The following is a 23,584-nucleotide window of genomic DNA, read 5'->3' as shown; positions in this document are numbered from 1 at the left end:
GTAGAAACAGTTATCTATTCACAGATTGAGAACAATTAGTTACACTAGATTCATTGTAGGGAATACAATGTAATCAAATTCACAAGGCAGGATTATTTTCCACCCAAGTGAATAAACTGCAAACTCGGTGGGGCGGGGGTGGTTAATTCTTGTATTAAAGGGTTGGTTAAAGGAGACAGGATTCTTCAAAAGAAATTGAAGATGGAAAAATGGGAGATAGTGGTACCATAGAGATTAAAAAAAAAAAAAGGAGAGAAATTCATGTGTGTCCTTTGGGTTTACAAATTAGGGAGTTACTGGTAACCTATTTGCTTGTGGTAGTCTGATGAGCATTTATTTGAGACATAGAATAAGCAGACTTCTGATTTATGGAAGAGGAAAATAAAGAACCTGAAAAACATTATATACTCTGTATTATTTGACTTGATGCTCCTCACCCACAGTTGTGTTCCAGGAGCGGTGGTAATATCCCCCGTCTCAGTCCTTGGTCTATGCTTCTCTAGCAAATGAATTCAGAAGATGATTTGCTGAGATTATGGGTTCATTGAGCCTCCACAGATTTTCTGTCATGGAGACAATTAGTCTTGTGGTCACCACAAAATATTTGACATTTTCCTCTTTGTTAAATTCATACCCAAGTCGGTTAAGACCTTAGGTCCCTTAGAGCCCTAAATGTTAAAATTACAGTAATATTAAAATCCCAGAGTAGAGATCCTGTTGTTATTTACAAATATTTTGTGTTTAGCATTTTAAAAGGTAAGTCATTGCTGACTTTTCAGAAAGACTTTGCAAAGGTAAATTGATTTTCTTTTTTCATAGACTATGATGAATAGATAACTGGAAACGATAGATTTCCAGAGGGAGAAAGAGGGTTTCTTCAACGGTAAGCTTCCCAGTTGTATTGCATGAATTGTCTGCATGCCTTTTCCCTCCTTATTAAGCAACTGTTAAGAAATATAATCAGAGTTATTAAGAAAGTAAGTGGAAACCAAATCTGTACAATGTGAATGATTTTCAGGGCCTGAAAACATTTAATAGAAGGCAGCAGAAAAAGGAAATATAATGGCTTATTCAGGCTGCCTTATTGGAAATCTGAGCTTCATTGACAAAGTATGTCATATTGGACAACTAACTAAATCTGTCTGTGCTTTAGTTTACTCATTTGTTAATATTAACTAATAATAATGACTGAATCATTATCCAATGATTTATCCAATGCTCTGAGGACAAAATGAGCTTTACAGGTAAAATTTCCGGAATTTTCTGTGACATTGTTACTACTGTTACCACCAGTGTTACTAGTGTAGTCACAGAATCTTGGCGCTTATATCTCAGTGTATAAAAGTCATCCTGCCCAAACCCTCATCCAGTTCTTGCACCCTCTTATCAACATCTCCAGCATGTTGGATGATGAATGGCTTGGGATTGTCACTTGGATGGAAACAGTTGCTAATTTGGCTTGGGGTCTGTGTGTGTGTGTGATGCAAAGTAATTTGTGAATTTAAATAATTTCCTCTTTATTTTCTTGCAACTTAGCTTTCCCCTCCTCTCCCTTTCCCTCCCTGCCCTTCCCCCTTTTTTCTCTTGTCTTTCTTGCTCTTTCCCTTTCTTCTTTTTCTTCTTTCTTTCCTTTCTTTTTCCTTCCTTCCATCCTTCCTTCCTTCCTTCCTTCCTTCCTTCCTTCCCTCCTTCCAAAAGCAGACTCATCAAAGAGGAACTTGATGATAATAGGATTGTTTAAAATGTTCAATGTCTTCACGTGCTGTGGTGTTGTCTAACTTTTGTACCAGAGCATTTCCCTTTGAATCAAAATGCTATTGCAGGGGAAAAATATTTGCAAAAGAGCTTGTACTATATAGTTGACCCTATAATAATCATATAAAGACTTTTAAGTACCTAATGTTAAAGACACAATTTTTTAATGCTTTTTTGTTAGATATTCTGTTAAAAATAAAACAGTGAGATATTATAAAATTAGACCGGATATTCCAGTCCAAAACTTCAATATAACAACACCTTAAAATCTTAGAATATGATATTAATCAAATTATAGAAATACTAGCACAAATTATAGAAATACTTACAGATTCTTTTTCATATCTAATTACTAAACTTAAAGAAAAGAGAGTGAATTCTACTAAGAGAAAAGGAATTGGCCAGGCTTATTAGGACACAAGAGTGTGAGGAGAGACATAAAGAGTAAGACTGGGACTGCGGAAGCTTTCGTTTGGGTGATGAGAAGGGGTTGAGAAAGCATTTGAAGAAAGTAGCTGTCTTAAACTGGGTTCCCTGCTAAATAGGCTCCAAGGCAGAGACTGGCCTGCAGGACTTCCCTGGGGAATGCTTGTAGGAAAAACAGTTGTAAGAGAGAGAAACAGACTTGGGCAGACAGAACAGTTGAATTGTCATATGGTCACCACTGAGGCCTGGAACAATCTTATGGTGAGCTCTGGAACCTAAATGGCCTCCCTAATTGAGGCATAGGAGCCCCAACCCCAAAACAACCGTCTTAGATGTGGGACACTTTCTAAAAGAAGGCTTAATGTTGAGTGAGGCAACTCCCTCTGAAGGCAATTGCTAAAAAGAGTGTGGCAGCTGGAAGAATGAGTGCTATGATCCTGAAGGGATGGTCTGGGCAGGGCCCTGGAGCATCTACCATAGCAGCTGTTACTGATTTGCGGGAATACTAAGAATAGTGATGCTGAGAAGCCAGGATTTTGACATTTTCTACTGCTTATTAAGGGCACAGTCCTCCTTTACCACTTTAATGCTTTCTATACAACCTAAGTAAATATTGACATTTCTTTTAATTTTATCTTTCCATTGTCATTGAATTGATGATGATGATAATGATTTGACCCAATGCAGAGACTGGATCAGTTTTATTTAAAGATTAAATAAATTTTGGAATGGAATTAGTTGTGATAGTGACTGGGAAGAGAAAGATATATAAACTGATGATAATAGGTTTACTCGAAAAAGAAGGTAATTAAAAAATAGGATGTCTTGAGGAAGTAGAAACAAGCAGATCTAAAAGGACAGAAACTGAGCGAGTAGATTGTGGCCAGAGAGTATAATTTCCTTCTAGAACACTGAGAGATACAACAGTTTAAAAGACAGAATAGCAAACATTTTCTATAAAGGGCTGGATAGTAAATATTTTAGGCTTTGGGGGTCTTATCTTCTACTCAGCTTTGCTGTCATTGTGCAAAATTAACCATAAACAGTACATGAACAAATATACATGACAGTGTCCCAATAAAATTTTATTTACAAAAATATGCAGAGGGCCAGACTTGGTCTGAGTTATTGTTTGTGCCCTGGTTTAGATGACAGGAAAGACCACTAAATGGCTGTGCTTGACTAACGTGTTACACTGATTTGTGATTTTTTTTTTTTTTTTTTGATAGAGAGTTAAGAGTGTGTGCACTAGCAGGGGAGGGAGGAGAGAGAGAGAATCTTAGCAGGCTCCATGCTTAATGTGGAGCCCAACAGGGGCTCTATTTCACTACCCTGAGATGAGATTATGACCTGAACCAAAATCAAGAGTCAGATGCTTAACCGACTGAAGTACCCAGGCACCACTGTGACAATTTTTTTAAAGATACCAGGTAAAATAGCCAGAGGAAGATACAAAGAGAAAGCTAGAATAAAGTAGGTACTTGTAACTCATAATCCTATCACTTCTGTCACATGGTTGATTATGCACAGCCTTTCACTTCACGATTTCCTAAATTCTTCATGCTTCACATTTATATGCTTACTTTGGAAATAATCAGTTTTTTGAGATAGAAGCAATGATTAATCCAACCAACATGTGCTGCCCTGATAAATCCAAATGGGTTTCAACAAACACATCCTAAGAAGTAGCTAATCTCATGATAAGAAATGTAGCAGCAACCCAAAGGAATAGATTAGACTTCTGGAATATACATGTGACAGAGAAGGGATCTCTCTACATAATTTGCGTGGTTTTTGACAAATCTTTTACCCTCCTATACTTTATTTCACAGCTACCTGATAAAAACACATTTGGTTCTTTTCCAGAGTTTTAAAATCTATGCGACACATTTTAAACTCATTTGAAAAGGATGTTCAGGGCCTTTTTAGAATAAGGCAGTATTTTTCACAAGTTGCCATCCAGCCAAACCCACAGACAGGGATGTGACTAAGGAAAGCCTTTGTTGGACGATAGGAGAGAAGAGATTAACAATCACAATTGTATAGTCATTAGAAATTTGCTTCAGAATTTCATTCCCTTTTATAACTTGGGTGCCCAAGTAATTAAAAAGGGAGAATCAGGAGAAGTCTTTATATCTCTTAGCTGTCTTTTGGGAAACATGTACGGTTGAATTACATATTAGGCATAGCAGAGCCTAATGAGCAAACTGTGACTGGGAATCAAGGAGAAAGACTTAACCTGTGTTTCCTTCTGGTGGCAGAGAGCAACATTTACAAGGCTGAGGGTGAGTGGCAGAATGACAATAGCTTTGTTAACCTGACTCTGTAGATTAGAGGATCCTTGCCTGAAATGCCGGCGTCTGGTTGGCTATAAGAAAATGCCTTTTTCTCCTTTCACTCACCAGTTTTTCTCCCTCCATTTAAATGGTAATTACACATTTATAATGCATTGCAAGTGTGTCTAGGTTTACTCACAATCCTCCAGGAGCTCTAGAAACTAGAACTTATTTATAATGGAGAGATACTCTTTTGGAGTTATTTCTTTGCTTGGGAAGATTTTCTTTTTATTAATTTTCAACATTTACCTGCATTTTCCCCCATCAAAATCAATAGGATTTTCCCAAATAGTGAGCATGGCAAAATTGAATAATGACATTCAAGTCATGTGACTTTAAATAATATCTGTATTTTAAGTGTTTTTTAATTATCTTGGTAGTTACTGAATGCATGTTAATTCCATATGAGTACTGTTTTCTCATAAATAAGTCAGGCAATTTCTAGTAAAATCACCAACCCCTAACTTTTCCTTTTCAAAATTATATTCTTGTATTCCTTTAAAATCTAAGGTTAATTCTGATCCTGCATCTTTCCTTTTCCCTCTGTTTCTCTCTGTGCATGGCATTTAGTTCAGATTCATTTTGGCATTTATATCAGTACCTACTTATTTCTTTAGGTATAGGATTGTATCTTGACCTTCCAAGCTGAATGCAATAGAAGTATCAGTTGGGGCGCCTGGAAGGGTCATGACCCCGGGTCCTGGGATGGAGCCCCCGCATCACACTGGGCTCTCTGCTCAGCAGGGAGCCTGCCTTCCCCTCTCTCTGTGCCTGCCTCTCTGCCTACTTGTGATTTCTGTCTGTCAAATAAATAAATAAAATCTTAAAAAAAAAAAATAGAAGTATCAGGCAAAACATAATAGAAATTAACAAAGACAAGTACTAAATATAGACCGCTCAGCATATTCCTGACCTAGTTTTATTTATATAAGCTATCATTTTATATCAATAACTTTTATCTTTCTGATATAAAGATCATTTTAATGTTAAACTCCATCAAATTCTTGGAAGAACAAGCTTTTTTTTTTTTTTTTTAAAAGCCAAGTTATTTATAGGATTATGTAGGATTGTGTGGTCAACTTGTAAAGAAAAAAGTTGACAAAATATAATGCAGGAGTAACACTTTTTTCTATAAATGTATACAGTGATGGTTCTATCAAAAGGATATCTAAATGAAATAGAGCCACATAAATGACACCCTGTGACTAACAAAGTAATAATAATTACTACTATAATTATAAAGGGAGTAGTATTTTTTTTTCTTGAGGGACCCCTAAAATATGACAAAATGATTTTTTTGATGGGGGGAGCAGGGGAGTTAGGCGGTCGGGTTTAAAAGTTGCATCTGGAATTTTTAGCTGTGAGATGTAAGGTAAATAGCTTAGCATCTTTGAGCTTTGATTCTTCATGCATATAGGAATAATAATAATCATTTTGGAGGAAGCTTAGGAATAATGTAGGAAAAGCTCCTGAAATACAATATATAATCAACAAATGGTAGCTCTTGAGCTCTCTTGAGCAGGGGAAAGAGCCAGACAAGATACCCCCATCAAGTCGAAAGAGTCCCTGGGGCACCTAGATGGCTCAGTGGTTAAGCATCTGCCTTGGGCTCAGGTCATGATCCCAGGGTCCTGAGATAGAGCCCCACATGGGGCTCCCTGCTCTGCAGGAAGCCTGCTTCTCCCTCTCCCTCTCCTCCTGCTTGTATTCCTTCTCTTCCTGTCTCTATCTCTCTGTCAAATAAATAAATAAAATCTTAAAAAAAAAAAAAGTCCAGTCCCCAAACCAGCAAGTTCCTGGGTTCTACTCTCTGCCCATTACCTATTGCTAGTCAATACTAAACAAATTATTTAAATACTAAGTCTTCCTATCTAAAAAGGAAATAGTTGTGTGAAAAGTAACTTAAATACTGTATGTAAAGCACTTTTTTAATAGTACCTGGCACATAGTAAGTACTCAATAAATGGTTCTATTATTATATATTATAAGCCTATAATGTCACTGTAGTTCTGTAGGCACTTGGGAACATATAAAGGAAACTTAGAGGGTAATGTAAGATACTTTAAGATCTTTTAAGGAAGGTAAAACCTTGAGATAAGTAAAAGTTTCCATAGTATATAATATAGTAGTTTCCATAATAGGAGTCCACAGGTACCTAAGAGTTGAGTTAAAGTCTAGAGAACCTGTGTTTGCAGGATCAAGTACATGGTCTTTTGGCCGTGCTTGCTTCTTAGCTGAATTTGAGGGTGGACAGCATGTCTACAGGCAGAGATTGGAGCTGTTAGAGGAGAGAATTTTTGGAAGAGGAAGAAGAATATGCAATGAAGGTCATGAAAGTGAAAAAACACAGATTATATGTGAGTTTTGGTGACAAGGATGACGTTTTTTATGTTGAATTTGTGGTAATAGCAAGACATGCACGTTGAAACTCCAGAGTTGAAAGCATGATCAGGGATAGGGGGGAGAGCCTGGCTGGCTCAGTCGGAGGAGTGCATGACTCTTGGTCTCTCAGGGTCATGAGTTCGAGCCCCACAGTGGGTGTAGAAATTAGTTAAATAAAACTTAAAAAAAAAAAGTGGGGAGCATGGGTGTGACATGGGGGAAATTTGAGCTAGAGACCTAAATGAGGAAATAGTCACGGATGTGGGTGAAAATAACTGTGGAGTATGTCAAGAGAAGAACAGATGGGAAAGGATGGTTCCTCCAGGATGGCCCTTTATCTAGGATGTGGCAAAAAGATGGAGGAGCAACTCACACAGTGAGTGAGTCAGGAGGTAGTGATGCTGAGGTGAAGGAAAAAGGGTGGTCAGGAGCCCCACACACATGCCATAGACAAGAGCTCTCCATACACATAGTCGGTTTTATAAACTTCAGTCATGTTTTTATACTATTAAGATGTTTCAGGATACTGAAGAGCACTTTGCTTAGTACTAGGCACTATGGTAGCAGAAAATAGATTATAGCTTTCTAAAGTGCCTTCAACTGCAGGATACATTTTCTATCCTATAGGAAGGGTCATGTAGTCTACGTCCATACCACCCTGGACCTGCCCGACCTCGTCTGATCTCGGAAGCTAAGCAGGGTCGGGCCTGATTAGTACTTGGATGGGAAGAGTCATGTATAATAAATGGTTTATCTGACAGGATAGAGGTTGCCTGGAGCACCATGTAGGGAAGGAATCTGAGGAATGCTCTGGCTCAGTGGGAAAGAACACTGGGATCTATTAACAATATCTCCACTCTGGGAGAGGTGGGGAATACTGTGTCTGAGTTGGTTATCCCTTGATTAGACGCTGTCTAAGATACTGTGAAAACTCTAAATATCTATGGTTTTCCCAACCCCATTTATCATACACATCAACTAAAAAAAAAAAAAAAAGGCAAATGACTCTTCATGATTTTGTAGCCCAGTTTTCCAGTGTAAAATAAAGGTGGATGTTGGGCTTTCTAGGGTAAATAAATGAAATAAAGAAAAAAAAAATACGTGCATTCAGCAGAATATATATAAAGGAGAATGACCACATCCCTCCAACTCAGCTTTTAACTACCTAGTGCAAATGTGAAGTGTATGTGGGTGTGTGTCTGTGGGTATTCAGTTGTTTGGGACTTTAGATAAAGTGCTCTAATGGGAGTACAGTGGGACTATGTAAAGGGAATTGAAATTGATTGCTTTTTACTGTAAGAGGAGAAAATATTATTTAAATTTTTCCAGTCAAGAACATTGATTATAGAAAGCCACAGGCGGGGAACATAAGGAGCGAATGCTGAGTTGAATTATTCGCTGAGGGGTATTTATGGTAACCACATTAATAAAGTTTTAGATGAGATTCTCCACTGTTCTATGCAAGTAACTGATGCAGAGAAACTTCTATTTGATAAGTACTCTCTTACCAAAGAAATTTGCTATCTTTTAATGACTCACTAGGTTAAGTGTATTTATTTTTTAATAGCCCCAATACAGAATAGATTGATTCATTTTATTTTTTCTTAATTAAAACATTTTTTAAAGATTTTATTTATTTATTTATTTGAGAGAGAAAATGCAAGTGAGAGAGCACAAGCAGGGGGAGCAGCAGAGGGAGAGGGAGAAGCAAACTCCCCGCTGAGCAGGTACAGGGCTCTATCTCAGATCATGACCTGAACCGAAGGCAGCCACCCAACCAACAGAGCCACTCAGGTGCCCCTAAAACATTTTTTATTGAAATATAGTTGACAGGCAATGTGACATTAGTTTTAGGTGTACCACACAGTGATTTGATGACTTTATTCATTGTGCTGTGCTCACCACAAGGGTAGCCTCCATCTGTCATCATACAAAACTATTATAGTACCACTGACTCTATTCCCTATGCTGTGCCTTTCATCCCTAAAATTCACTGTTCTCAGTCTTGAAAAGGTAATTAATTTTTAAATGATCTGCTTTGCAGAATTCTAGTGCTCTATACTTTTGTATTTCTTCTAACATATTTACTGTGTTGTAAGACACAACATTTCATCTCTGTGTCAGAATATCAACCACTTGAGGCGAGGGCTCTATTTTATCACCAAACCATTGATATCACTTGTGTGTGGTGCCTAACTGCTCTCTAGTCTTCTCTGACTTTTGCTCATGTCCCCTGATATTTTCAACCCCTCCAACAAAAGTGTAAAACATGGTACCCACCCTCAAAAAACTTCAAATCCAGTTGCTGAGAGAATAGCCACCAAAAATAGATAATGAACTGGGGAGATTACCAAAAACTTAGAGAATAGATCCAAAGTAATTATTATCTTAAAATCTTAATTATATTTTCATCCTTTTTTGATGAGAGATGTTCTCAGTGATACGCAAAGACTTAGCTTTGAGATGGGACAACACGTAAAAACTCTACTACCTCTATTTTCCCTGCACACTTAGTATCTCTTGTCCCTGTATCTTTGTTCTGTTTTCTTTCTGATAAGGGCCTCTTGCACTGATTCCTGGTATTCATTTGTCAAAGCTCTTCTTTTCAAATCTCACCTTAATGTCATCTTCAACCAGATTTTCCCCCTTTGAATCCCTTTCCCTCTGCCCCCCCCCCACACCACTCACACGCACTCTCACTCTCTCAAATAAATAAATAATATCTTTTAAAAAAAAGAAATGGAAAGTTCTGAGGATCTAATATATGGCCTGGTGATTATAGCTAATAATACTGTGTTATATACTTGAAAGTTGCTAAGAGAGTAGAATAAAAATGTTCTCACACAAAAAAGAAATGGTAATTACGTGAGCTAATGGAGATGTTAGCTAAGGCTCTAGTGGTAATCATTTTGCAATACGTAAGTATCGAATCAACACATTGCACACCTTAAATTACACAATGTTATATGTCAATTGTATCTCAGTAAAGCTGGAAAAAAAAAAGGGGGGGGGGAGGGAAGAAAGAAAGACAATGATCCCAGCATAGATACCAAAAAAAGTGAGGACCAAAGAATATAATTATATTGCTGGGAAGAAAAAATGAGACTGAAATTGGACAGTGGGGGAGGGTGGGGAACCTGCTTTAGATAAATAGGAAGGGCCTCCTTGAGGGAGTTGGGAATAAGCAAAGACAAAATATGATAGGGCGTTAGCCAGGAACAAGGTGGGGGGAAGGAACATTACCATGTGGAGACTGGGATGAGACAGAGCTTAGAGCGTGGTGCTTTGGAGAAACTGAAGTTCAATGTGGCTGGAGTGAGCAAGGGGTTGAGCTCTTAACAGAGGCAAGGATCAGATAAGGTAGGCATTTGTAGGCCATTAGAAGGAGTTTGGGTTGCACTAGACTTGACTGAGAGGGTGTGATTTTCAGCTGGGCTTAATAAAGGGAGTTGGGGTAAATTGGAAGGGGAGGTGAATCATGAGAGACTATGGACTCTGAAAAACAATCTGAGGGGTTTGAAGTGGCGGGGGGTTGGGAGGTCGGGGTACCAGGTGGTGGGTATTATAGAGGGCACGGATTGCATGGAGCACTGGGTATGGTGAAAAAATAATGAATACTGTTTTTCTGAAAATAAATTAATTAATTAAAAAAAATAAATAAACCTATGTTAAATGTAGGGGAGTAGGTATTTGAGATGGAAGAGCATAGTCATGGGATTGTGTCTAAGAGTGGTGTCCAGGAAGGCAAGAAAGAGTGTGAAATGGAGGAGCCACATTGGTGCAGATGAGAGACTTCTCTTTGGGAGGGTGTCATGCAATAGCACAGCGGCTGCCTTACAGTAACCAGCTCGGACGGGATTTTCTCAGAGCAGACAAAAAGTCAAGCTGACGTGGTGACCTTTTGGAATAGATGGTTTCTTTTCTGAGAAGTTGAACCTTTTCTGGGGCTATTTATGCTGAGTGAGCTCTCTGACCTTTGGGCAGGGTGCATAAATGCTATCCTTCACCAACATTCAACTCTTTCCTTTCATGTCAGCAGAAAGAAATAAATCATTTATGTTAGTTTTGGTAATTGAAGAAGCTTTTCATTTCCAGTTTACCCCCGTGTGTGTGACTAACTCAAGTTGATAGTCATTATTAACCATGTACAGCTTTTTCGTGGATGTGGATGGACCATGAGTTGGAAAACATTGCATTTCTGTAGAAATTGATGTAAAGGCCTTGAATTAAAGCTTTCTAGTCTAAACATGAAACCTGAGAGTGAACATTGTATTACATTTTCAGTAATGACTGTGTCCTTTTTCTTCCAGGCTTCCTTCAGGATTTTAATCATCCTTACAGCCTCTTTGAAAATGATTGAACTTTCAAATTCCCTTAAGTTAAAATTTTAAATTCTATTGAACATTTTTGTAGAGTATTTCATTACTTTTACATTATGACTTGCTCAGTAATTTGAGATCATAAGGGTTGAAAAAGCTCTTGAGACAAGATTTTATGGTTAATTTAAAAACTTTTAAAAAACTTCTGAATAATCTCCTTCCTAGCTAGTTTTACAATATTAATGTTCTTTCTTTTGGAACATAATGTGGTATAAATATAGAATGTTCAAGCATCTAAATTGTAAATTTAAATATGGCTTAGGGATTGAAGGCTACACTCAAAATTATGTATGACGTTGTTTTCTTATCAGTGTTACCAGACAGTAAACACTCGAATTCTAATTTTGTTCAAATTTATTGTGACCACAAAAAAAAAAAAAAAACCAACCCCTGCTTCCCGATTTAAAATCTTCCCTAGAATAGCAAATCTGAGTAATGATTGATATCATTAGTATCTGTGTTGATGACACTTTGGGTGGTTTAACCAAAACACATTTTTAACACTATAGATACTTTAAAATAAAAGAGGTGAAAACTCTTAACAATTTAAGGAAAATACTAGAGGAGTTTTAGAGCAAAATTTTGCCGGGCTTCTTTCAATACCAGGTAGTTTCCTTATTAAAATTCAGTAATATTTTGATCAGCCTCATTCCTTGGTTGTAAACACAGTGCTGGTTCTAAGATAGTGAGCAGACAGATGGGACCCAGGAAGTTCAAGTTTTATTAAACTTATTATAGACTGAAGCTTTATTCTCATAATTCTAGGTAAAGGTGTAGAAAAATTTTGAAGAATAACAGGAGTACTTATTTTCCTGTTTGTAAGATTACCATTTGCCAGGTTTAAATATATCTTCTTAATTAGAAAGATTCGTATCTCCAAAAGCATACTAACTTTCAGAATGCTAAAAATATATCCATTTTGTGTTAATTCTCTACATATGGCTGTTTCTAAAAACTACAAAATCTCATTAATTGTTGTCTTTGAAGGAGTTTCATCTTTTTCTCCTTTTACCATAATAGATTTCGGTTTCATTTCTCAGTTCAAAACAATTCAGTATGGACTGTTGTTTTCTGTAGTGTGTCATGTCACCACTGATAAATTATGAAAAAAAAATCATCCTTTAATCACACAACTTGAGTATGGCTCTTGATTTATAATCACCTGAAAAAAGACTTCTACAAATAAACACCAAAGGAAATAAAAAATATTAAGCCATGCTTTATTTATTTTATTGTAATTATAGTAGAATTTTCAATTAATTTCTTCATTAATGGCCCTAATAATTCATTTAAAAATCTACTATAATTCTGTATTGTAAAAGATTATTTACTGACTTTTTTTCTGTTTTTTCCTTACTCACTTATTTTATATAATCAGGTTGAATAATTATCAACATATCACAAAATACTATATTTAAAGAATTAGTGATTTTGGATTTGCTTGGTGTTAAATTATGAATAACCTTGTTCTCTTGTGCTCTGTTTGACTTTTTTCTTTCATCACCTATCAGGGAATCTAAAAAAGTAAAGTGCAACACAGCTGGCTGTCATTGAAGAATAACAGTTTGAGTTGAGAGTAAGTTGATAGGGTAGTAATAAGGTCTGGTGATAGGTTTCCCAGGAGATGTCTTATGCAAAAATGATAGAGGGCTGCCCATCACTGCACACAGATGCTGACATTCTTGACTTTAATAGGGAAGCATTTATCTCTGGCACCTGCTCCAGTATCTGAGTAGCTGTCATGTACTCCAACAAAAGAGAGGAAAAATTGTCACTATCATTGAAAAAATATGCCTTGGCATAAGAAAAAGCAAAATATTTTGAGCACTTATAATCTATTTTTCTTACTCTCTCATGCCTGGCTTCTACAGTGAATTGTTTAAGTTATACTTAATAGTATTAGAATTTTCCTATTGAGTTCATCAGTATGACTTCATCAGTATAGGAAGCTCTTTGAATTATTAAAAAGACCCTGTGTGTGTGCTATAGGAGTAAAATGTTTTGCATTTATGATGACCGAATTTTCAGCAGTACCTAACAAATGAAACACCTAGGTAAAATGTAAATGCAGTCTTTACAAGTATATCAGTAAGACATAAAAATTTAAAGTAGATGAAGGTAAAACTTATCCAAACACTTCACTAATTAAAGCTAGCAAATCATGGAATAAATGCATATTGAAATTGATTATTGAAAAAAATGAAGGATTCTTAAAGGTTTTTAATCCTAACAGGTTGACTATGGAGCCAGAGCCTTTAAATATGTTCAAAATATTGAAGTGCTATTGCTTTTTCTTTTACAGCATTTTTATCCCTATTACTGCTTTCTGGGTAAAATTATGAAGGAAGTCTGTCAGATCTCTTTTACATTTATATTTTTTCAGCAGGTATGCCCTCCCATGGCATTTTACACGCTAGCTTTTCTGCTGCTGCTGTCTTTCAGTCCTAACTCTTCTTTTAAAAATACGCAAGAGATTCTAAGATTATATATAGACATGCATGCATGTATATATGTAGGATTATATATATATATGCATTGTAATGTAATATAATGTAATATAAGATTACATATCTATAATGTATATAATGTAATATAAGATTATATATATATATGCATGCAGTGTGTATCATGTATAAAGCATAACAAAATTTAATTTGACTAATTTTTTTACTCATTTTTTTTAACAAACACTAAAATTAAGTACCAAAATTAATTTTCTCCCATAAGTATTTACCATTAGAAATTATTCACTTATTTCACTTATTCAGTGAAATTATTATTCACTTATTTCAGTGCTGCTGATATTACTTAAAAAGTCTTTGGACCTCTTCCTTTGAAATGTCCTTAAAAACCTGCAAAACATTTAAAATACATCTTTAGTAGTGGCAGGTCCTCATTCTTTGAGGATGGCTGAGAATGGGAACAAAGAAATTGTTTTTGAAAAGGCAGAAAGGCATTCAGAACCATATGTGATGAACAGGTAACTGATTGTTACAGATAACCCATTTTTGGTCAAAGTCAGGTTTAGACTATAAAGAACCTGTGTGCACAGGAAAAGAAAAAATAGAAAAGCAGGGAGGAAAAGGGGGGCCCGAACTTACTATGATAGCCATTTGTAAAGAAAAATCCAAAATGGTTTTAGCAATTGAAAAAAAGCTTTGCTTTGTCCGTGGTGACTACTTGGAAAGAATGCAGTCATTTGGAAATATTGGCAGCCCACAAAGCACTGAGGTTTTAAATGACTTTCATTTATAATTCTGAGCTCATTATATCCACATTGGGATTTAAAGTGAAAAGCATATAAATTAAAATGGACTTTGATTAATTCTTCCTAAGGCTCTTCCACCCATTTGGCATTAGTCTGGCCAAAAACCTTACTCTCTTTTATGTATCATCCTATGTGATTCTTACTGAGGAGACATCTTCTTAGCCTTGTTGAGTTTCAGAAACCTTGATTTGCGTAGGTAATGCTGAGTCAAGATGGCTCTAGGAAATGTCAGCTTTGGACAAAAGGAGTGAAGCAAATTTTAGAAAAGAGGAAAAAGTGCCTAGATTCAGAGAGAGTTGCCACTCTAACCAGAACTTTGGGTGGTTTTCAACTTAGGAAGCTACAATCTGAAGAAGGATTAAAAAAGATTCATTTAGGGGCACCTGGGTGGACCAATCAGTTAAGCCTGGGATTCTTGGTTTCCGCTCAGGTTGTGTGCAATCTCAGGGTCATGAGATTGAGCCCCCTTAGGGCTTGAAATTCTCTCCCTCTCTATCCTCTGCCCCACCCCCAGTGTGTGTGCACGCACTCTCTCTCTCTCAAGATAAATAAAATAAAATATTTTAAAAAGGAGATCAGCTTAATACCAGTTGCCAACTGAAATTTCATACTAATTATCCAAACTTCTTTGTCTTACCTCATGAGATTGTATGTTATGCTTGGAAGAAGAAACCAAGTTTTAGACTTGGACAACTCGTCTGACCCTAAATTATTTGTGATCTTGACAGATTTCTTCAAGGAAAGGGTGGTTTTCTCATTTTCTATTGAATCCTTTGAGACAGACAGGTTCTAGTGCCCCAATTGTCTGGATAAAGAATTTGAAAAATAAGCTCACCACAGTAGAATGAATTGCCCAAGATCATTTGGCTTTAAGAAATGGAGCTAAGCTTGAAAAGGCTTTTGTCTCACAGGAAGCTGCTTCTTTGGGGCACCTGGATAGTTAGTCATTTAAATGTCAGACTCTTAATTTTGGCTCAGGTCATGATCTTGGGGGTTGTAAGATAAAGCCTGTTGGGCTCTGAACTCAACAGGGAGTCTGCTTGAGATTTCTCTCCCTCTCCCTTTGCCCCCCCCTCTCTCTCAAAAATAAATAAATAAATCATTAAAAATAAAAGAAAGAAAGAAAACCACTTCTCTCTGATGTTATATCTAAAAAAATTTCCTTTAAGTTTGTCTAAAATCACACAAGAAAGAGGTTATTGTGTTAGAAAAAACTTCCTGTCAATGAAAGTGAATAATTCTGGAAGAAATTCTTTAACTGTTCAAAGGTGAAAATCTATGCTTGGTTATAAAATTAAGGATAGGTTTACTTGTTATTACCCTCTTAGTGCTCACTTCGGCAGCACATATACTAAAATTGTTATTACCCTTTTATTTGGCTCAAACACTTCCAGTGACTTCCAGCTCAAATGTCTTCTTGTTTCATCATTGTGAAATTCCCAAAGCAGATATTATTATTATTATTATTTTTTTTTTTTTTAGATTTTATTTATTTATTTGACAGAGAGAGATCACAAGTAGGCAGAGAGGCAGGCAGAGAGAGAGAGAGGAGGAAGCAGGCTCCCTGCTGAGCAGAGAGCCCGATGCGGGACTCGATCCCAGGACCCTGAGATCATGACCTGAGCCGAAGGCAGCGGCTTAACCCACTGAGCCACCCAGGCGCCCCCCAAAGCAGATATTATTAAAGACAATCTTCTAGTTATCCAAAAATCAAATACTAAAGACATAAGAAATCAGGTTCTATATTTAGGAATGAATTTATGTCGAGTTTTTAATCCTAATAACATTTAAGGCCCTACTATGTACAAAGCATTATAGAATAATTTCAGAATAAATAAAGCATTCAGAATAATTTCAGTAACAACACTGCAAATAAAAATAGTACATAATGCCCTGGATATCATACACTTTAGATAGAGATTCTAACTGAAAGGTTATTTTTATGTAGTCTTGCATAATCTTATTGGGTAGATGAAGGTTATTTCAATTGAAAAGATAATTGCAACCGAAAAAAAAAACCCTGAATGTTTATAAATATTTGCAATTGCCAGTATTCTATTCTATTCTTTTCTTTCCTTTTTCCTTTTCTTTTTCGTATTTTACAACAGGGCAGAAGAACAAAACATCCATGTTTCAAAATGCTTAATCAGATGTCTCTCATTCTCTCTAATTGCTCCTCAAAGATGCTTGGCAAAATTTCCCCAAAAGAACCCTCAGCATTCTACAGTCTTACACATTTGATTTGTAAGGGAAAAAGGGAAAAAGAAAGGCTAGATTGCTTTAGGAGAAAGAACCATTTACACTACTCTATGACATTGAGCCACATTAAGTACAATGTTATGAGATGATAACAGTATTCTACTATTTAGTATACACCTTTTGAAGTGTTACAGTGTATGTCATTTGATATATATATTTATTTATAAATAAATGTATATATTAATGGGTGTGTGTATATGTGTGTATATATATATATATATATACACACATTTTAAACATAGTGTTTTGCTAACTTGTATAAAAATACTGACCCTCAGATCCCTTAATCAAGAACATAACTTTGCTGTATGTCTCCTTTGTGAGAAAATGAATCAATTTAATTATTATTATTATTAACTTATACAATAACAAGGGTAAAATTTTGTGTAACTTTATGATAAAGCATTGTAAGAATCTTATAACCCAATGAGAAGCTTTTTTTCTTCTTTCTCCATATCCCTCTCCCTTTACCTCCTTCATTTTTTTGTTTTTCCCTCAGTTTTATTGAGATATAATTGACATATGACCTTGTTTTACATTTAGTATTAGTATACAACATAATAATTTGATAAACATAATATTGCAAAACAATTGCCACAATAAATTTAGTTAACATCCATCACCTCACATAGTTACATTTTTTTTTCTTGTGATGAAAACTTTTAAGGTCTACTCTCTTAGCAACTTTCAAATATGGTATATATTATTACTAACTGCAGTCACCATGGTATATATTATATCCCCAGAACTTATTTATTTTATAACTGCAGGTTTCTACCTTTTGACTACCTTCACCTATTTTACCTACTTTCCACCTCCCAATTCTGGGACCCACCAATCTGTTCTCTGTACCTGTGAATTCAGTTTTTTAGATTCCCCATATAAGTGTGATCATACAGAATTTGTCTTTCTCAATCTGACTTCACTTAACATAATGCCCTTAAGGTCCATCCATGTTGTTCCAAATGAATGTAGGAGTGCAGATGTCTCTTCGACAGAGTGACTTTGTTTTCTTTTCTTTTTTTTTTTTTTAATTTTATTTATTTATTTGTCAGAGAGAGAGAGCGTGCGCACAAGCAGGGGGAGCTGTAGGCAGAGGGAGAAGCAGGTTCCCCGCAGAGCAAGGAGCTCCATACAGGACTCTATCCTAGGACCTTGGGATCATGACTTGAGCCAAAGGCAGATGAGACGCTTAACTGACTGAGCCATCCAGGGATCCTGAGTGACTTCATTTTCTTTGAAGAAATACCCAGAAGTAGAATTGCTGGATCATATGATAGTTCATATGATAGTTCTGTTTTTAATTTTTTGAGGAAGCTTCATACTGTTTTCCATAGAAGCTGCACATTTACTTTCCTAGTAACAGTGCACAACGGTTCCCCTTTTCTCCACACACTTATTATCTCCTATCTTTTGGATAATAGCCATTTTATTTATGTATTTATGTATTTATTTATTTATAAAGACTTTTTATTTTTTTTAACTTTTTTTTAGAAGATTTTATTTATTTATTTGACAGAGATTACAAGTAGGCTGAGAGGCAGGCAGAGACAGAGGAGGAAAAAGTCTCCCTGCTGAGCAGAGAGCCCGATGTGGGGCTTGATCCCAGGACCCTGGAATCATCACCTGAGCTGAAGGCAGAGGCTTTAACCCACTGAGCCACCCAGGCGCCCCAAGACTTTTTATTTATTTATTTGACACAGAGAGAAACAGAGAAGGAGGGAACAGAAGCAGGGGGAGTGAGAGAGGGAGAAGCAGGCTTCCTGCTGAGCAGGGAGCCAGATGTGGGGCTAGATCCCAAGACCTTGGGATCGTGACCTGAGTCCAAGGCAGATGCTTAATGAGCTACCCAGGTGCCCCATGATAACAGCCATTTTATTTTATTTTTTTATAAACATATAATGTATTGTTAGCCCCGGGATACAGGTCTGTGAATTGCCAGGTTTACACAACTCACAGAACTCACCATATCACATACCCTCCCCAATGTCCATAACCCCAACACCCTCTCCCTCCCCCATCCCCCGTCACCCTCATTTTGTTTTGTGAGATTAAGAGTCTCTTATGGTCAGTCTCCCTCCCGATCCCATCTTGTTTAATTTATTATTTTCCTACCCCCCAAACCCCCAACGTTGCATCTCCACTTCCTCATATCAGGGAGATCATATGATAGTTGTCTTTCTCTGATTGACTTATTTCACTAAGCATAATACCCTCTAGTTCCTTCCACGTCGTTGCAAATGGCAAGATTTCATTTCTTGACTGCATAGTATTCCATTGTATATATATACCACATCTTCTTTATCCATTCATCAATAATAGCCATTTTTAAAGGTGTGAAGCTAGAGTGCCTGGTTGGCTCAGTTGTTAAGCGTCTGCCTTCGGCTCAGGGCGTGATCCCAGGGTCTTGGGATCTAGCCCTGCATCTGGCTCCCTGCTCAGCTGGAAGCATGCTTCTCCCTCTCTCACTACCCCTGCTTGTGTTCCCTCTTTTGCTGAGTCTCTCTCTGTGTCAAATAAATTTTTAAAAATCTTAAAAAAAAATAAAGGCGTAAGGTGGTGGTTCACTATGGTTTTGATTTGTATATACTTGGTAATTCGTAATGTCGAATACCTTTTCATTTACCTGTTGGCCATTTGTATGTCTTCTTTGGGAAAAAGTATATTGAGTTCCTCAGCTCATTTATTATTGGATTGTTCATCTTTTGCTATTGAGTTGTGTGAGTTCTGTATATATTTTAGATTTTAACTCTGTATTGGATATAGGATTTGCAATTATGCTATCCCATTCTGCAGGTTGCATTTTCTTTTTTCGATGATTTCTTTTGCTGTGCAGAATCTTTTTAGTTTAACGTGGTTCCACTTTTTTATTTTTGCTTTTGTTGCCTTTGCTTTTCATGTCAAATTAAAAAAAAATCATCACCAAGCCCATAGTCAAGGAGCTTACCCCTTATGTTTTCTTCTAAGAGTTTTATGGCTTCAGGTCATACATTCTAATCTTTAATCCATTTTGGGGGGGTATTTTTTTTGTATTTTTTATTTCTTTTTTTTATTATTAACATATAATGTATTATTAGCCCCAAGGTTTAATCCATTTTAAATTGATTTTTATGAATGGTGTAAGATAGGGGTCCACTTTTATCCTTTGCACGTGGCTGTCCAGTTTTCCCAACACCACTTATCAAAGAAACTGTCTTTTCCCTACTGTATATTCTTGGCTACTTTGTCATAAATTAACTGGCCATATATGTGTGGATTTATTTTGGGGCTCTCTGTTCCGTTCCATTGATCTGTATGTATGTTTTTATGCCAGTGTCATAGTGTTTTGATTACTACAGCTTGTATTATAGGTTGAAAACAACAAGTGTGATGCCTCCAGCTTTGTGCTTTCTCAAGATTGCTTTGGCTATTCCGTCTTTTGCGGTTCCACACAAATGATAGGATCGTTTGTTCTATCTTGGTGAAAAATATCATCGGAATTTTGACAGGAATTGCATTGAATCTGTACATTGCTTTGGATAGTACAAGCATTTTAACAATATTAATTTTTCCAATCCATGAGCTTGGAGTAGTTTTCAGTTTATTTGTGTCTTCAATTTCTTTCATCATTTTTTTATAGTTTTTATTCTATAAGTCTTTTTACCTCTTTGGTTAAATCATAGGTATTTGATTCTTTATGATACAGTTGTCAATGGGATCATTTTCTTAATTTTTCTTTCTGATCATGTGTTTGCATGTAGAAATGCAAAACTTGTTCATATATATTGATTTTGTGTCCTGCAACTTTACTGAATTCATTTACAGTTCTAACAGTTTTTGATGGGAGTCTAGGATTTTCTATAATATCAAGTCATCTACAAATAGAGACAGTTTACTTCTTCCTTTCCAATTTGGATGCTCCTTCCTTCCTTCCTTCCTTCCCTTCTTTCCTCCTTTTAAAAAAGATTTTTAAAATTTATTTATTTTAAAATTTATTTATTTGAGAGCAAGAGCAAGTGAGAGAGAACATGAGCAGGAGGGAGAAGCAGACTACCTGCTGAGGAGGAAGCCCTGACACAGGGCTTGATCCTAGGACCCTGGGACTACTTCCTGAACCAAAGGCAGATGCTTAACTGACTGAGTCACCCAGGCACCCCATTCTTTCCTCCTTTCTGCCTGATTGCTCTGCATAGGACTTCCAGGACTGCATGGGACTCAGCATAGGTGAATAAAAGTGGCAAAAGAGGACATCTTTGTGTCATCTTAAGAGCAAAAGCTTTTAGCTTACCATTGTTGAACATGGTGTTAGCCAAGGGCCTTTGTTATGTTGAGGTACATTCCTTTTATACCTAGCCTTCTGAAAGAGTTTTTTATCATGAATAGATATTAAATTTTGTCAAATGCTTTTTTTTGCATCTATTGAAATGCTCATATGATTTTTATCCTTCATTTTGTTAATATTTATATCATGTACATTATGATCAAGTGGGATTTATTCTAGGGATGAAAGGACATTTCAATATCTGCAAATAAGTCCTTCATTTAACAGTTCTTTAACAGTTTGTTTAAGTTCATATGTCCCAATTTTTCCAGAACATCCTACTTTATACCTGTTGTCTTTGGGGTAGATAAAAATAGAACCCTCTCAAATAAGCACATGGAAAGAAGTTCACCATTGTTATTCATTAGGAGTATGCAAATTAAAGCCAAAATGAGATATCACTACACACTCACTATGGTGGCTCAAATTATAAACACTAATCATACCAATTGTTGCTGAAGATGAAGATGTGGAAAAACTATACTTTTAATACATTGCTGTGAAGAATGTAAAATGATCCAACCACTTCGGAAAATTATTTGATGTATTTTTTTAAAAAACTTAAATACACCTACCATACTACCCAGCCATTTTATGCCTAGATGTTTATGTGAAAAATGAATACATATGTCTATATCAAGACTTTTACATGAATGTTCCTAACAGCTTTCTTTGTAATAACTCTAAACTGGAAACCCAAATGTTCATCAATAGGAGAATGGACGAACAAATTATGGTATAGCCATACAGTGGAACACCACTCGGAAACAAATAGGAAAAAACTATTGATACACACAACATAAAAGCATCTCTCTGTAAAAGAAGTCAAAAGAGGATATAGAATACGATTCTCTTTATATAAAATTCTACAAAAGCAAACTTGTGACCAAATTGAGGTCAGTGGTTGCCTGGGAATAAAAAAGGGGGATGAAAGGAGAGATAACAAAGTGGGATAAGGAAACTTTTTGGGTTGGTATATATGTTTCTCATCTTGACTGTGGCAAGAGTTTCACCAATATATGCCAAAACTTACCAAAGTGTAAATTTAAATGGGTGGAGTTCAATATATACCAATTATACCTCAATTACACATTTTTTAAAACGCCACCTTTCACTCTCAAAGGTATTTCAGTCTGAATGTTGGTAATATTCTTTCTTAATCTGGGTGCTGATTTCATAGATTTTTAAGTAGGGTATTGGTTTCATAGATCCTTTCAGTTTGTGCAAATCTACTGATAATATGTGTACTTTTCTGTATATATGTTATACTCCAACCAAATAAAAACATCTCCCCACTACAGAAAAGCCTGAAAGACTCCCTGAGGGAAACATGCAGGAAGTGTTCCAGCTGGATAGTAAATTAAAGGATAACCCTATCCTTTGTATTTTTATTTTTTCAATTCTAGAGAAAAGAAAAGGCTTACAAACAACTTACAAAAAGCCCCAAAATAGTAAATATTTCCATAGAGACTTCAGGTGGTTTTTTCTTTCCTAAAAAATCTGTGTGAAAGAACTGGTCTCTCTTTAATGAAGCAATATTATGTTAAAAAATAATCATCTTATTTATGATCATCCCTTTATATTTGTGTCATAATTCATGATCATTCACATTAGATTCATTCAGAGCCAAAGAATAATATTCATTTCAATATTCTAGCAAGTTTTGGGACACAAAGCAACTGACTTTTGTCAATTAGTTCAATGGTACCAATATGGTCTTTGGGACAAGAAGCTGTATTAGAAAAGGATTTTAAGAAAACATAAGACCTCCCACTAGTGGAGAATATAATGCTGTAGATAGAGTAAAATGACCAGTAGAAGATAGTAATATATCTATCAGCATTTTGAGATACAGTGAACACTTAAAAAGAAAAAAATCCATGCATTGATATGGATTTTTTTTTTAAGATTTTATTTATTTATTTGACAGAGAGAGCAAGAGAGCACAAGTAGGGGAACAGTGGGGAGAGAGAGGGAAAAGCAGACTCCCTGCCAAGCAGGAAGCCTGATGCAGGACTGGATCCCAGGACCCTGGGATCATTACCATCTGAGCCACCTAACCATAGAGCCACCCAGGGTGGATTTTTATGTATTTTGGTGCCAGCAACTTAGTGGAAATCTTTCCTTGGGAAGATTTTTTTTTTTTTAACCAGGGTGAAAAACAAACAAATCTTTGATATTAAGTAGCAATTTACTTTAGAAATTGATTAATATTATAAAATAACAAACTGACTTTAAGTAATGTGGCTTATAGCATTTTAATAAACGCTCCTTAAAAATGAAGTTATATTAATATGATGTTTTGCATATAGTAGGGCATCAAAGTGGCGAAGACTAATTTTGATTCATAGGCAGTTTAGGGGAAGCAGAGAGAGGAAAAAGGTAATACGGCAAATAGGGAAGAAGGGGAAAATAGGCATAGCAGAGAGACAGCAGAGAAAAGATGTGTTGCTTTCTAAAATCATTTTTAGTGATCTTC

At 36.1% G+C, this 23,584-nt stretch overlaps 1 protein-coding gene across 2 annotated transcripts in view; it reads left to right on the top strand.

The window, feature by feature from the left end:
- The window catches only part of LOC116569139, a 32,395-nt gene extending 20,170 nt beyond the window's left edge, over positions 1-12,225 (top strand). Inside the window, exons 6-7 of one of the 2 annotated variants that reach the window (XM_032305158.1) lie at positions 820-883; positions 11,210-12,225. In XM_032305158.1, the coding sequence (XP_032161049.1) occupies positions 820-833 (14 nt within the window). In that variant the 3' untranslated portion in view covers positions 834-883; positions 11,210-12,225. Of the gene's footprint in view, positions 1-819; positions 884-11,209 lie in introns of those variants that run through there. The other variant, XM_032305159.1, reaches the window with a different exon arrangement.
- Positions 12,226-23,584: the final 11,359 nt, after the last annotated feature.

The sequence above is a fragment of the Mustela erminea genome, chromosome 11 (genome assembly GCF_009829155.1).
Source record: "Mustela erminea isolate mMusErm1 chromosome 11, mMusErm1.Pri, whole genome shotgun sequence".
Classification (NCBI taxonomy): domain Eukaryota; kingdom Metazoa; phylum Chordata; class Mammalia; order Carnivora; family Mustelidae; genus Mustela; species Mustela erminea.
The sequence above is the reverse complement of the archived record's forward strand: the minus strand, read 5'-3'. Positions and strand labels throughout refer to the sequence as shown.